This window comes from Scleropages formosus, chromosome 19, assembly GCF_900964775.1.
Source record: "Scleropages formosus chromosome 19, fSclFor1.1, whole genome shotgun sequence".
In the NCBI taxonomy this organism is placed as follows: domain Eukaryota; kingdom Metazoa; phylum Chordata; class Actinopteri; order Osteoglossiformes; family Osteoglossidae; genus Scleropages; species Scleropages formosus.
The window spans coordinates 8,483,340-8,497,814 of record NC_041824.1 but is presented as its reverse complement, the minus strand read 5'-3'; the positions used below and the strand labels follow the sequence as shown (position 1 = coordinate 8,497,814).

The following is a 14,475-nucleotide window of genomic DNA, read 5'->3' as shown; positions in this document are numbered from 1 at the left end:
ACAGCCTTGTTGATCACCAACACCCATGCGCTATAAAACTGAAGCAAAAGAAAGTCAGCTCCACACTTTTGGTATGTAAGGGTGTTTCACTGGGAGCTGATGGATATGAAAATACAGGTGATGAATTTTTAAAAGTGGAATGGTGAACAAAATGTAGTTAAAGTTGTAAGGTGTTTTGTCTTTGGAAACTTGTAACTCAAATGTTCACAACACAAGGTGGCAGTGTATAAAAACTGCCATAGACAAAAGATCTTCACTGAGCCTTTGGTAAGACGTGTGGTTCTGGTACACGTTAATCAAAGCGACGTTCTTTAGGTAAAGAATGGATTGATGGGTGGCTGAGTTTTGGCACTTAATTGTTTCTTGGAGTTGAAAACTGACTGGAGGCAACTGGCTACTGTGTAAAGTTTGTCAACTTTTTGTCCATCCCTCAAGCTTACGGAGCTGTAGGGACTTGGCCTTCATTTCTCGGGTGTTTTCCCTATGTAGGTTTGGTAAAATGGAGCCTGGCATCAGCAGCATGGCCCTGCTACACTGAGCCCGGGGACTATAACAGGCTACAGCTGGTTCCCTTGTTTATGTTGTGACCCCCTGTGGTCTAAGGAAATGTGGTGACCAGCTTAGCTCCCTGCTTTGTTCAACAATGTGGAATGGCTTATGGTGACTTACTGCTTTTATACGGTGAGCCTGGTCTGTGATCTCTTGTTAATTGGTCTCTTCATTCCCCTCAAAGATCCAGAATAGTGGAGGGTCCAAACTCGGACCATTCGTCCAGTCTGTGGTCAATTCAATGGCCACAGTCTCCAGCACGCATGCGGGTGACATCCACTTGGCCAAGGGTTCCCTCGGATACCCCCAGGGTCACATGGAGATGCAACCTGAGAGCAACGATGGGGGCGGAAGCAAGAAGCTCCCTTGTCCAGAGGAGGGTGTCCAGCAACCCTCGCAGCCTGCCTACAGGTCTGAGACAGAACCGCTACCCCTGTGGAGGAGCCCTTCTGAGAAGGGGGATGCCCTGCAGAAGGCAGAGAGGCGAGAGCAGCAGCTTCACTTTGAGGATATGCGGGTATCGGAGAATAGCTTTGCATCAAAGCCCCCCAGCTCAGGTAGGGCTCTCAATGTCTGTCCTCCACAGCAGTCAGAAAATTTCTATCATCTTTGTGAAGGGGGGCAGCTCCTCCCTAAACATCTCCGTCCTCGGTTGGCTAAATGCAGTTGCCGTCATTTTAAGCCTTTCTGTTTAAGGAAAGGTTAAAATGTCGACTAAAGCACCCTATTTGGTAACCTGTCGTGGGGGTACAACTATCTGTTGCTGACACGTTTCCTGTTTTGTCTGCATGTTGAATTTAGTTTGCCATGCGGTCAAACTTCCTATTTGACAATACAGACAGTATGGGTTTCCTGTTTGGCTGTGCAGCTCATCAGCTTTTTCTAAAGTGTTATCGTTCTCAAGCAAGTGTGTCAAGGCTACGTTGGACTAGCAAGTAGCACCTGTTTTGCCTGACAATGAAATTACTCCTTGCTATTCCACTGGTGGGAATGTGGCATGTGTGTGTGCATGCGCGCGGGATGGATCCAGTGCACAACTTGCTGGTGTTGGCTGGAGGGTGGTAATGAGATGCTCAACAGTTGATTGAACATTCTTGTAAGCCCCTAGCCTTGTTTCAGTGCATAGCTTTGCTGCTACTGCCTCTTGACTCATAAGCTGCACCAGGGCCTCTCCAAACATCCTGACTCTCTCTCTCTCTCTCTCTCTCTCGCTCTCTCTCTCTCATATATGCTCTGTGTGTGTTTGAAGGCACGTTAGTTTGCACGAGGCTGCCAGAGCCCAGTGTCTCAGAAAGATCAGCTACTGCAACACCATTGTGGCGGAAGGTCTCTCCTGATCCTTGCACTCCCAGCTCTCTGCCGCAGGAGTGGAGCAACACTGGCAGCCCAGAGCCTGGTGAGGGGCAATCTGAGGACATGACTGCTCGACAGATCTCGGTCAAAGAGAGGTGAGCTTTTGATTTGGTAGAATAGTTCTTGCTGTACTGACAGGATGACTGATTTGGTAATCATTGGCATTTCTGATTTGAGTCAATGAATGAGCACTGTATATTCTGCTCTTGGCCTGCAACAGGTCTTTAAATGGTTCTCTCCCTAAATAAGAGCTGTACCAGCCGTGCATTTTTTGTTCAAGTGCTTTTTTTTTAAAAAAAAAAAAAAATGCCTGTTATGTGGAGTTCAGTTGGAATGGGTGAAGAGATCATTTTTGTTTGTCAGTGGGTAAATGAACTGTGTACCGCTAAGTATTTAAACACCGTTCTCAGGGCTCTGCAGTGTCAAGAGATTAGTGACATGTGTTCTCTCCTCACTGTTTTGGGGGTTATCCTGCTTTGCTGCCACTTGATCCTATTTTTTCCCCAGAACATGTCAGTGTACACTTGAAGGGATCAGTACTTTCACTTATTGACACAAAACGTTGTAGCAAGACACTGGCAGGTCATTCCCTCAGGCCAGCAAAAAGCAGAACATTGAAGTAGTGGGTTAGATAAAAAAAAAAAAAAAAGATGTTTTGCATCGATGGTCCTGTGTGAGCTGTGCTGGGTGGAGGCGTGTTCTCATTACTCCAGTCTGTGTAAACACAGATAGTGAAATGTTCCTTTTTTTGGGGTTTTCTAGTACTCTGTCCAGTTGTCAGAAGGATGTTTTTGTTTGAATTAAAGCTTTTTCTGTTGTGCACAGGTGAAACTGACCTTCCCCTCCTGCCAACCCTGAAGATCAGAAGGGTCAGACCCATCAGTATGCACTGTTGAGCCCCTGTAGTTTTGGAAAGCTCAACCTGAAAATCAAAGCAATTTATGAACTGTCAAACTAAATACTAGGTTCAAAGCTCATGTGCTCAGAGTGCAAAAATAGTACCTTGAGACAGGCTGGGATCATCTTAACTGATCACACTTCATCTGAGTGCTGAAACGCAACATGTGGATTACTAAATTCAATGCTGGAAGCAATGTTACTGGTTCAGGGAGGGCAGTTGACTTGTGAGCTGTGTCATTAGGGGGGAGTGTCTTGTTGCAGTGTCTGGCATTGTACCAGGTGTCTTTTTAGGCACAGTTAATATTTGTACATTCACTTAATTGTAAATCATGACCCTGTCCAGGATAGAAAGTTACAGCTTTTACTGTATGCAGCAGTGACCCACCCTGGCTACCTGTAGTCTCTGGGCTTTTTCTCTCCCTTTCAGTGGAGTAATTGGCCTCTGCTGCCCCATCTGTCACTCTGCAAGCAGCCACAAGCTGGCTACCGGACTGTGCTGTCACTGAAGCTTTGTAAACACTTCTGAGAGTTCCCAGTTCGAGTTCATGCGCCATCTCCTCCTGACAGCTTGCTGTCTTTCTGTATATCACTTATTTCCACAGAGTAGAGCCTGTTTATGGTTCCATAAAACACTTTGGGACAGCTCACATGTTGATGTAGTAAAGTTTTTGTCAAGTTTTGAATAAAGATCAAATATGAGGGAGAAGCTTGTGATGCACTTGACCTTGGCATTTTTGGCCACGAGTCCCTCTCTAACCTAGTAGCCTGGTGTTCCATCCTGGACTTTGTGGTCAAGAATGCTTAAGGTAAATAAGGCATTTGTTGCTGATTTTGGTGACTGGAATAACTTGGTAGTTGCAGTTTTATAACATTTCCATATAAAATTCTTGAACTGCAGCTGTCCAGGGCCATGAGACGGGGCTTTTATCCTCTAGCACAGTAAGCAACACCTAAGCATAAATCTATGTTGGTAATGTTGTTCCTCAGGCTGGCCTTACTAAAGAAGAGCGGGGAGGAGGACTGGAAGAACCGCAACAACAAGAAGCAGGAGGTGGTGATGGTGGCTGTTTCAGAGCGGCAGGCACGGCTCTGGGAGCTGGAGCAGAACTTCAAGAAGAAGGTAACCTGACCTGCAGCTCGCTTTCAGGTGTTGTACAGCTAAATGCGTGGTTAACAGCTGTGTTCACCATAACAAACCACCCTTGCTGCAAGTCTAATCTTCACCTGTCGCTAGTTAAACATGGCTATGCTGCTGTAACCCCAATTTTGTTTTTAATTTTGAACTTCCTGCCAATGCCAGTCAGATCTTTGTCCCATTATGACCATGATATCACCTCTGTTCTCTGCACTGTAAAAATCAAAGGTCTGATATGGTTTGACTCATGACTTGGGGCCTGATTGCACCTGTTAACCTCCACTAATGATTGTCTCACATTTGTGTATTTGTGGTACCCAGCATTGTCTACATTATTTATGGAAATGAATGCTGCTTTGTATCTGGAACATTTAATTGGTGCATTGCTCAGCTGAGTGCAAAGCTTTGTTATGCTATGTCTCTTTGATTCCTTCAGTCTCTCCAAACTTGCACCGTAATTTGAACTAGGCAAAACGCATGGAATACAATCTTAATTTCATTCAGAAAGAACTCAACTTCAAAGAGAAGTGATGGAAATGGAAATTATGCTGCTCTTCAAATGTAACGCACCACTTGGGTTTAAGTGCTTACTCTTCCTTCAGTAATTGTTATCCATAATGGAGGAGTCAGTTTAAAAACATACTGAGGTGTAAAAGATCCCCAGCTTTTTCACGGGGAACACCAGCAAATGCAACAACTTAATTGTAGCGCTAGACTGAGGGGAGCATGGATAGTCATTTTTTTTCCCCCCAAGTAGTTTTCTGCTGTTTTGCATCTGTCCTCTGAGTTCTGCATCATTCCCTTTGCCCTAATTACACTGAATTGATTTTGATCTTTACTTGGGGAATTGCACTTTCATGCCAAACTGAAGATTAAAAGCATGGTACAAATTCACTCTTGTGGGTTCTATAAGATGCTAAATCTAATGCTTTTGTACCATAAGATTCCCCTCAATATTTTTTGTAAATGAAAGGATGCTTTGATTCATTGACTTGTTTTCCCTTTCAGTTTTTATATGTCTGTAGCAGGAACCATTTGATTTGTTTATGCTAGTCTATAAATGCATCTTGCCTTTACTAGTATTGATGTTAGATGACAGACTGAACCTCTTCAGTGTTCAGTTTTGCTGTTTGGTATTAGTACTAATGCGTGACTTGGTGAAATCTTGCTGTATGCAATTAACTTTTCGCTTAAGGTCAAATTTTATCTTCACTTGGCCAAAAGAAAATGCATAAGTATTGCAGTAGGTAAGAATGAAGTAGTAATATTGCTAGCTTGTTTACATGTTTATTTTGCATGCCGACTACCTGCAAACATGTCATCGATTGCAGAGAACACCACCATTGCAACGCATTCTTATAGAGCTATAGTCTACGATTCCTGTGCTATTGTACTGTAGTGTGTTCAAGGCATGCTGTCATTTGGTTCCTCTTACTGTGCGATGCTGTTGCTATATGCTGTGTAACCTTTTTGTGCTTTTCCTGTTCTGTATGCTTCCAATTCAAATAAATCCTGATTCAAAGCTCTGCATGGAAAGTCTAATTTTATGTAAATATAATGGCACCAGTTATGTGCACTAGGATGTATTTTGGCAGAAATTGAACTATTTAAGATGACACAGGTGACAAATAGACAATGACCCCTGTTTTGACAGTTCCAATGGAATTACTGACATTCACAGAGCAGCTAGACAAAGTGCTTAATGGATATTACGGAAAGCCATGTACCTTGTGAAATGGTAATGTTTCATAGCTTGCTTTTTACAGGCCTGATACTTTTAAGACCAATGCATGCAACATCAAGATATAATTCAGCCTTCTGCTGTATTCTAAGTTAGCATCACCCTAAACTGGTCAGTTTTTTGTCAAGGTTAAAAGGGTTGGAGGCAGGCAGTGTAATCATACAGTACCATTTGTGGAATACAGAGGGCAGCAAGCAGACTCCTGTAGAAATTGTCAATTTGCGGGGGGGGGGGGGGCATATAGTTTCTTAACTAATCACTTGAGGCTGAATTTCTTAAGAGAATGCAGTGCAATATTTTCATTTGATTTAAAGTTCTGCTGCCAATATTGTCTGGCTCATTTCAACTGGCTGCTGATGTCTTACCCAGGTAAAAGTACACTGGCTCCTTGTATTATAACCAGTCAGTAATTGGTTTTTACGGATGAAACATTGCTCAGTTTTTTGATTAGTTATTGAAACTTCTGTACAATGTGAGGGATGACAATGTATTTGCATATCCTGCTGATACATGTCAGTAAAGTATACCCAAGCAGGGTGGTGGTACTAGTGTTGATTTAACTTGCTTTATAAGTAGGTTTTTTTTCCTGAATATTAGGTTTAGTACTAAGGTGACCAATGTTGCACATTTATGTAATGAATTGCTCAACAGTCAATACAAGCCTGTGGATATTGCATTTTTTAGAGGCTTAAATGTAGCTAAAATTTAAGTATTGGAGCAGTCTTGCATTTATTCATTTAGCAGATGCTTTTCTCCAAAGCGACGTACATCTCAGCAAAAATACAAATTTGTGCATTACATTAGGAGAAACACATGGTTGGAGACATCTTCAGTAATAAACCACTAGGCTTTTACAGAACTTGTAAATTGAGGGGATATCAAAGTTTTGCTGTCTTGGTGGTAAAGCCATACTTAATGGCTTAGTGTGTCTTTAGAGTGTTTGAAGGATTACGAGCCAGTGTATTACCTAGGTATTACTTTTTTGTCTGTGTGCTGACACACTGCTCCTCTTGGCTTTTTGGTAACACTCCTTCCAGTTTTGTCATAGCTGATTTATATTTTTTCCACCACTTTGAAAATTAGAACAATTTCTTCCTCAAATTCTGTTTTGCTTTATAACTGCTCAAGTCCCCAAATGTTGTACACAAGCAGTGTGTTTGGGTGAAATGATTTATTCATCAACACACTTAATATTTGTGGAATTGGCATCTACTACTTTGTACATACAGTAAAACCCATATTAGCTGCATTGCTTTGGTCCAAAATTCCAAAGGAAGTTTTTGGCCATTGTAAGGGTTAAAGCAGGCTCCTACAGTACTTTCTCAGTAAGTAGAAGGGACATGACTTCTCCTTTGCTTCTCACTGCCATTTTTTGCATATTTTTTTTCTTCCCCCCTTTGTCTTTATTCATAGGCAGAAGGGATGATAACTGACCTTGTGGTCTCAGAGAAGTTCTGGGTAAGCTTGCACTGTTTGCTTGTATGAGTAGTTGCTTATGGTATTCGGTTTCTTGGGGACCTTTCGTGGGTCTTCGGTGTGCTCGCTACTTTTGGGATCTCCTAGCTTTTGTTTGGATCCCATCAAAGGTGTGGCTTTTGTGCGTGAGATGCCCTTGATGGGTGTGCACAGTTTTAGTTTTGGTTAGAGAACTTTTGGAAGCTTAAATACTTTACATCCAAGCATGAAGACTTGCTTTTTCACTGTCATCTTTTTCTAATTTTCTATTTCCTGTTTGTCTCATCTGGCTTGACATGTGTTCCTGTCTTTAGGAACCTGTCTATTCCTCCAAATACTCACCTCCATCTCCATCTGCTGGTCCTACACTTCCATATATTGAACCTGATCGGGTGAGCACATCAATGGCCTTAACTAGAGCTCCAGTTGTGGCTTTTAACTTTGTTTGAATGGAAACAAGGCTCCTGCAGTTACCACACATACTAAATGACAGATAAAGGAAAACATCTGCTCATTTGCAGTGTATGTATATACAGCTCAGTTATGGCACATATGGTCTATGACTTTGGCTCCTTTCCCTGCTAATCACATAATGAGGTCTTTGGGCAAAACTTAATCCTCATCCCTTAATGATTCAGATCAGTACTTCCTTCACATTCCCACCCTTAGTAAGTCTATGGTTTCTGCTCTTATTGTAGGTTTCATATCTTAACTGAATAAGGAAGTTGGTAGTGATGGTCTTTTTGTCACATTTAAGCAGAAAGTGCCTCAGTAGGAAGTGAATGATTTACTATTAAGAGCAAAACTTTGCTGAAGCCTGGTTCAGCTTTGGTGTAGCTGGGCTACACTAAAATTCATTTGCATAACATACCAAGGTTCAGTGGAAACTGGAAAATTGTTTAAGTGTTGAATACATTAATGCGTAATCATGCTTCTTAAGGATGTGGAGGAAAATCAGCCCTTTAGGAATCCAACTGCAGAAATAGGACTGCTTTTTCATGTCTTTGTCCTCTGCTGTATTCCCCCCCCCCCCCCATTGGTCCAGCTCCTACAAGTAGATGAGAGCATCCCATGGAAATGGAAGGTGAATCTTGGTGTAGATGCTGCTCACCTCCTCCTACATGATACTGAGATGGGGGCAGTAGCCTGCTTTTTAAAGAGCTCAGTGGACTGTTGGTGTGAATGTGTGCCTTTGTGATCTTATCTGAAATGTAGAGAAACCTCTAGTTTAACAGCTTAGATGGTTAGCACACCATTTTTGATTCCTCCACCCATTTGCTGGGTGCCTCAAGTGTTTTGTTTGCATATTTTTAGTTTGTTGCTTTGGAGAAAAGTGTCTGCTAAATGAATAAATAGAATGTAAATGTAGTTTGTGTTAATTAGCTCTTACCTGTGGAAAGTGACCAGCATGACAACCAGTAATTAAACTGCATTTGTGTTTTGGAAAGCACTGTTATTTCAGTTAGGGATTGCTTTCCATACAGCACAATTCCCCCCCCCCCCCCCCCACCATCTCTGGCCCTGTTCTATTTAATTTTCTAGAGTGGTTGTGTACTCCCTGGTAATCTGTCTTCTTTTCAACCAGAGGTTGGGACAGGAGGTGGAAGGCCAGCGGATCGAAGCACAGATGACCATTGAGGAACGGAAGCAGTTGATCCAGGCCCGGGAGGATGCCTGGAAGGCCAAGGGGAAGGGAGCGGCCAATGATTCCACTCAGTTCACAGTGGCTGGACGTATGGTCAAGAAAGGTCAGTTGCTTTTACTCTGTCAGTTTTTCAGCTATGCCTTTGCGTATTTCTGTGTAGCATTGTGCACGTCACAGATAAAAGCCTGCAGGTTAAATGCACAAAGAATGTAACTCAGTGCTAGGCCTGAGTAGGTTTTATTAGCCAACTCTACCTTCCACCATTTCAATGATACAGAAAATTTTTATAATTGTCACTATTGCATTAGTGTAGGATATGGTGGCATAGGTTGTAATGTAGACGGCAGCACTGCTAGCCTGAGTGTGGGTGGAATTGGAAGACCATGATTTGTGTGGGACCAAGAAGAGCACTGCTGGATTGTTGCCCATTCCCAGCACGACAATAACTTGTGATAGTTTTAAAAATTGACTTTCCTCTTGCAGACGAACATAGTGAGCATCTCCGAATGAAAACGTGTAGAACATTCCCTCCTGTACTCCCCCCCCCTTAATAGATACACCAATGCCATTGTCCCTCTGCTCTCTACGTTGTGTCCTGTGAAATAGTGTACAGAGGTCTCTGATTATGTGGGCAGTCTTAAGATTATAATAAAGCCCCATGTCTCATACCATGTACGGAAGAGGAGCATCACTATTTACCTTCTCCTTTGTCTGCAGCTGTGCCAGATTGGTGTCTTCGATTAACATGCCAGACTTTAAGCATCCCAGCGTGTTGTCCTTTTTCCATTTGCCAAGCTTTGACAATCAAAGGTGGAGAGAAGAAAGCCATAGAACATTAGAGAATTACTGTGCACCCGTTTCTGTTATGCCATGTTCTGTTGTATTTCAGTTTTTTTGTACTGCATTTATATGTAACAAATGTTTAGCTTGTTAGTTTTTTCTCTTCTCCCCTCCCTCTTATTTTCCCTTTGCATACTCACTGATGTGGCTGTGGTTCCAGGTTTGGCAGCTCCATCAGTCATCAGCCAGGTCATGTCCCCCATCTCCATGAAAACAAAGAGCACCACACCTGCCATTTCAAAGCCTCAAGAAGGTCAGTGGCCATCCATAGATTTCCTACTCTATTTTTCCTCTCAAAGGTCTTAGTCTCCCTAAGATGAGAAGGGTTCCTTGCAATTTCACATATGTAGCAACTACATGCAGGAAAAAAATGTTTGCCATAGTAAAGAATTTTCATCTAATGAAGATTAGATAAACTTCACCCTTTTGTTTTGTTGATTGAAAAAAGAGCTGAATGAGCACTGGCTTTTGTGGAGATGCAAATAGGGGATGGTTAGACAGGGATGGACACTTGGCAACTTTCTGTGCTTAGCACTGCTAAACTTATCCTTTTTCTATTTTCCAAGTACATTTTAAGGCAAGAACTGTGGTCCAACTAGTAGTAGTGTCCTGTTGAAAAGCTGATTGTTTTGGATGTCTGTAGAGGGGTATTATGAATAGAGTAATGTTTATTAATGGTTTTTTGTTTTTGTTGGTAGATATTGAAGCCAGACCTGACATGAATTTGGAATCAGACAGAAAGCTTGACAAACTGGAGTCATTCTTGGGCAAGCTGAATAATAGATGTGAGTCTCCTTTGGTTGCATGTTCCTGCCTGGCAATTTCCCTTCATTTCTGGGCTGAAGTTCTAAGGCCAAAACTTGCCTGCTTCAGTATCGGGCTTACAGGAGACCACACTGACAGTGACAGAGAAGTCCATTAAAGAGGTGATGAAGCTGGACGATGAGGTCTTCTCCAGGTTTTACAGTCACATGGAGGACTTCCCTCACATGAGAAGTGCCTTGGACATTGACGATGACTTTGATGCTATATTTGATCCCCAACTCCCCAAGTAAGCATAGAGCTTTCTTTTAATTCAAACAGCTTGGTTCCTAATAAGCTTGACATTTGTCCAACTGGACCTTCCAGTTGTGATTTCTGTTCACATTTAGCCCATTTACAACTTCTGATTAATGATCACAAGTTTACATTTTTCATGTTTTATCTGCATTTTTTACATCTTTGTGTGTCTGGTTAGGTCTGGTTCTAGCAATTGAATGGGTCAGCTTATAATAATAGAGCAAAGAATGTCACATGCCAAATTCAGGAGTGTGTGTGTGTGTGTGTGTGTGTGTGTGTGTGTATTTATATAATATATATATATTATACACACACACACCCACAAACACAGGAGTGGTATTTCAGGTAGAGGTCTTGCGGACAAACTCCTTGAAGTGTAGAACTTGTGATAATGACTAATGAAGTTAACTGTAACACGTTATTAGGTTGTTTCATGACATATGAAATCTTAATGGGCTGCCCAACTTTGCACTGCAACACAAAAAGTAGTGATTTATATCACTCAAAGGTTAAAGGAATATTTAGCCAATATGTAGGGTTTAGTTGAGCACATTTTTGTGTTGCAGTTTGCAGCTTGCAAAGAATTTCACTGAAAACATAGGCCTGATCAGCCTTTTTCCTTTCTCCAGGTTAACTTCAGCCATGGTAGAGCACAAGCGGGCGGTGCGCCCTGTCCGTAACGTCCAGGCGTCCAAGAACCCGCTGAAGATGCTGGCGGCGCGCGAGGACATTCGCAATGAGTACACGGAGCAGCGGCTCAATGTGGCCGTGCTGGAATCAAAGAGGATGAAAGCTGAGAAGAGTGAGCATATACAATACAAGACTTAGTTTGATTGCCTTTCGATTGCTGTCCAGCTTTATGAAACTCAATGTACAGGTAGTCCTTGACATCAACCTTATTGGATTATTTTTCTAGTTCCACTGTTTGATGGTAGCATCTGATGACTGCGCCGTCTGCTGTATGATGGCATCAGCTGTAACACTGCTACAGTGCACTATATTTCTTACTGTGTTTGGGTCCCAGTCATGCTTTGGGTGTCTAGTAGCGATTGGGTTTTATTTAGAAAAACATTTTAATTTACAGAACATTTTGCTCTTGATGCAGTTACTTTTTTTAAATGGCATGTAAATGAAAAGGTTAGCCTAATTCTGATTCTAATGTCTTGGCGGTGCAGAAAAGGACAAGAGAACGCGTTTAGAAATGAAAGTTAAAATGGTGCCGCATGAGAATATAATACTGCAAAGTATGTATTCTAGTGTGCAAAATATGCATTCTTGGGACAGCTGGTAGTGTAGTGGTTAGAGCTACTGCCTTTGGACCCAAAGGTCACAGGTTTGAGTCTCGCCTCTGGCTGTAGTACCATTGAGCAAGGTACTTAGCCTAAATTGTTCCAGTAAAATTACCCAGCTATATAGATGGGTAAATAATTGTAACCTCAACACGGTAAGTTGCTTTGGAGAAAAGCATCAGCTAAATAAATGTAATGTTCACCATGCATAATGTGTGAAATTGGTGCAAAAAAATCAACATAACATTCATGTATCTTTATATGTGCTTATGGTTTCTGTAATTCTGTGCAAAAGGATTTATGACAGTGTCGAGCTCTAAAACTGAACCCTGTTGTAAGTTGAAGATCACCTGTGTTGAAGCCTATGAAGGAGGCAGTTTTTATTACTCATTTCTTTCTTTGGACAAGGAAGGATGTTTAGACTTTCTCCTTTTTGGAGAGGTTAGCTCATTTGGGGACATTTCTGTGCACAGAAATTTTTAACCTAAACCATATGTACAGTGACCTTTGGGAACTCATCTTGTGACTCCTCTGTGTTGCAGTGAGCAAGAACTCTGGCTATTCAGAGGTGGCTTTGGCAGGTCTGGCCAGCCGGGAGAACTTCAGCAGTGTCAGCCTGCGCAGTGTCAACGTTTCTGAGCAGACGTCCAGCAGTGCCGTGCCATATAAGAAACTCATGCTCCTGCAGGTCAAAGGTGGGAGTGATTATCAGCTGAATGGTGCTATGTTGCGAAGGCTCAATCTTAAATCTAAATCTTGAAGGATTTTCTACTTTGTGGGACATCAGGATATAGACCTGCACCATCTGGACTAGATTCTAGGTATTTACAGGATTAATACCAAAATTGTCCTTGTGTGTGTAGTACGAAAAAAGCTCTTGTTGCTTGACATGACAGGCACAAACCTATTTGTGGTTAGATGGCTGGATGGCCACAAGTCTGCCAAAATGAGTTCAGAAAAGCAATTGGATTTCTTTCCTAAAGCACAAATGCCAGTTAAATTAGCTGCAGTCCTCTTAAATGTAAAGATATGGCCATGGTGCTCGCCAGTGAATTTTTTTCCAGAAATGCTTTGCCCTTGTAAGGCTTTGTTTTCACACACGCTGTTACTGTCAGTGAAGGAAGCCTTGTTCTGCCTTATCAGCCCTTCCTGCTCGCTCTCTGCTTTCTGTCAGATTATTGCCCTGGGGAAGTGGTGGTCAGATGCAGTCCTACAGAGGAGATGCACAAAGGCGTGGATTAGATGTGCAGAATACATTGAGGGGGTGATGAGCAGTTGTGAAGCAGAATTTTCTTGGAATTTTACCTGTCAAAAAATATTAACTTGTTTTTCGTGCTGACGGAGGTGGAAGCGCTGTTATTTAAGCTAAAATAATGACAATTTCCCCCAGACTCGGTCCAATTTTATGGTGTGCGTTGGCTGAGCTGTGTGAGTGGTTATCACTTTTATGCAGTTGAATCTTTTACTACAGCAGTCAGATTATATATCCTTTCTCAGGGCAAGTTTTTTTCAACCGTTCTGTTGGTGAACCCCCCCTCCCGCTTAGCTTTTATTTAGGTGTTCCAGTTGTTCAAACTAATCTCAAAATTCAGCCTCACAAACACACAGGCTGAGGGCTTGATTTGTTGTCATATGGATCCATATTTTTTAAAGAAAATTGATCAAAGAAGTTTTGAGCACAAGTAAACTGAGCAGTAGTGTTTGTTTTGGTCTAAGATGATGCAAAATTGTATAAATTACTGAACAGTGTTTAATCAATCACTTAATTGCTGCTGGAAAGCCTAGAATGAGTAAGTAGGCTGCATAATGATAAATAGTTGATTAACCATTTAATAAAAAAATCTTTGCTCATTCTTTCTACCATGAATTTGAGTATTGCAGATTTTGAACACAATTCAGTATATTAAGCTTTGATATTAATGCCTTAAGACAAACATCTTTAAGTCTTCAGTTAGAACAGAAATAAGGATGAGCATGGTTTCTTCAGTACCTGGTGTTTGTTTTTTCTAATGCAAAACTGAGCTGTATGTTTTCAAATAACCACCCAAAGTGTTACATCCTTCTCGTGTGGCCACTGTAGCAGCCAGCCAAAAGGGGGAAGTGCTGTGTGCTGTTAAAATGGTGGTGTGTTTGCAGTGCTCTGTAAAAGCCAGAACTTAATGGCATAACCTGTTGGGTGCATGTCTCCAAAGGCCGTCGGCATGTCCAGACCAGGCTGGTGGAGCCACGTGCCTCTTCGCTCAACAGCGGGGACTGCTTCCTCCTGATCACCCCCAGACACTGCTTCATCTGGACTGGGGAGTTTGCCAACGTCATCGAGAAGGCCAAGGTCAGCTAGTGCCAGTGTTCAGTCATTAAATTCTTATACACAAGAACCCTTTAAGTATATGGATTTTAACACATTTGGCCATTTTATGACATGAGCTGCTTCTGAAAGGGTTTTGCCTTCATTTGCAAGACTGAGGTCATGTCAAAGGCTGGTACTTCCCACATGTTTGTTGTCTGTGGG

General features: G+C 42.1%; 1 protein-coding gene across 4 annotated transcripts in view; it reads left to right on the top strand.

Annotated features, from left to right (window-relative positions):
* svila (supervillin a) overlaps window positions 1-14,475 on the top strand; it is a 46,725-nt gene that overhangs the window by 19,057 nt on the left and 13,193 nt on the right. For all 4 annotated transcript variants that reach the window (XM_018741191.2, XM_018741192.2, XM_018741194.2 and 1 more), the window contains 10 exons: window positions 734-1,106; window positions 1,799-1,997; window positions 3,790-3,922; window positions 8,719-8,881; window positions 9,779-9,871; window positions 10,317-10,403; window positions 10,492-10,669; window positions 11,307-11,479; window positions 12,509-12,661; window positions 14,159-14,295. In XM_018741191.2, coding sequence (XP_018596707.2) covers window positions 734-1,106; window positions 1,799-1,997; window positions 3,790-3,922; window positions 8,719-8,881; window positions 9,779-9,871; window positions 10,317-10,403; window positions 10,492-10,669; window positions 11,307-11,479; window positions 12,509-12,661; window positions 14,159-14,295 — 1,689 coding nt within the window. The remainder of the gene's footprint in view (window positions 1-733; window positions 1,107-1,798; window positions 1,998-3,789; window positions 3,923-8,718; window positions 8,882-9,778; window positions 9,872-10,316; window positions 10,404-10,491; window positions 10,670-11,306; window positions 11,480-12,508; window positions 12,662-14,158; window positions 14,296-14,475) is intronic.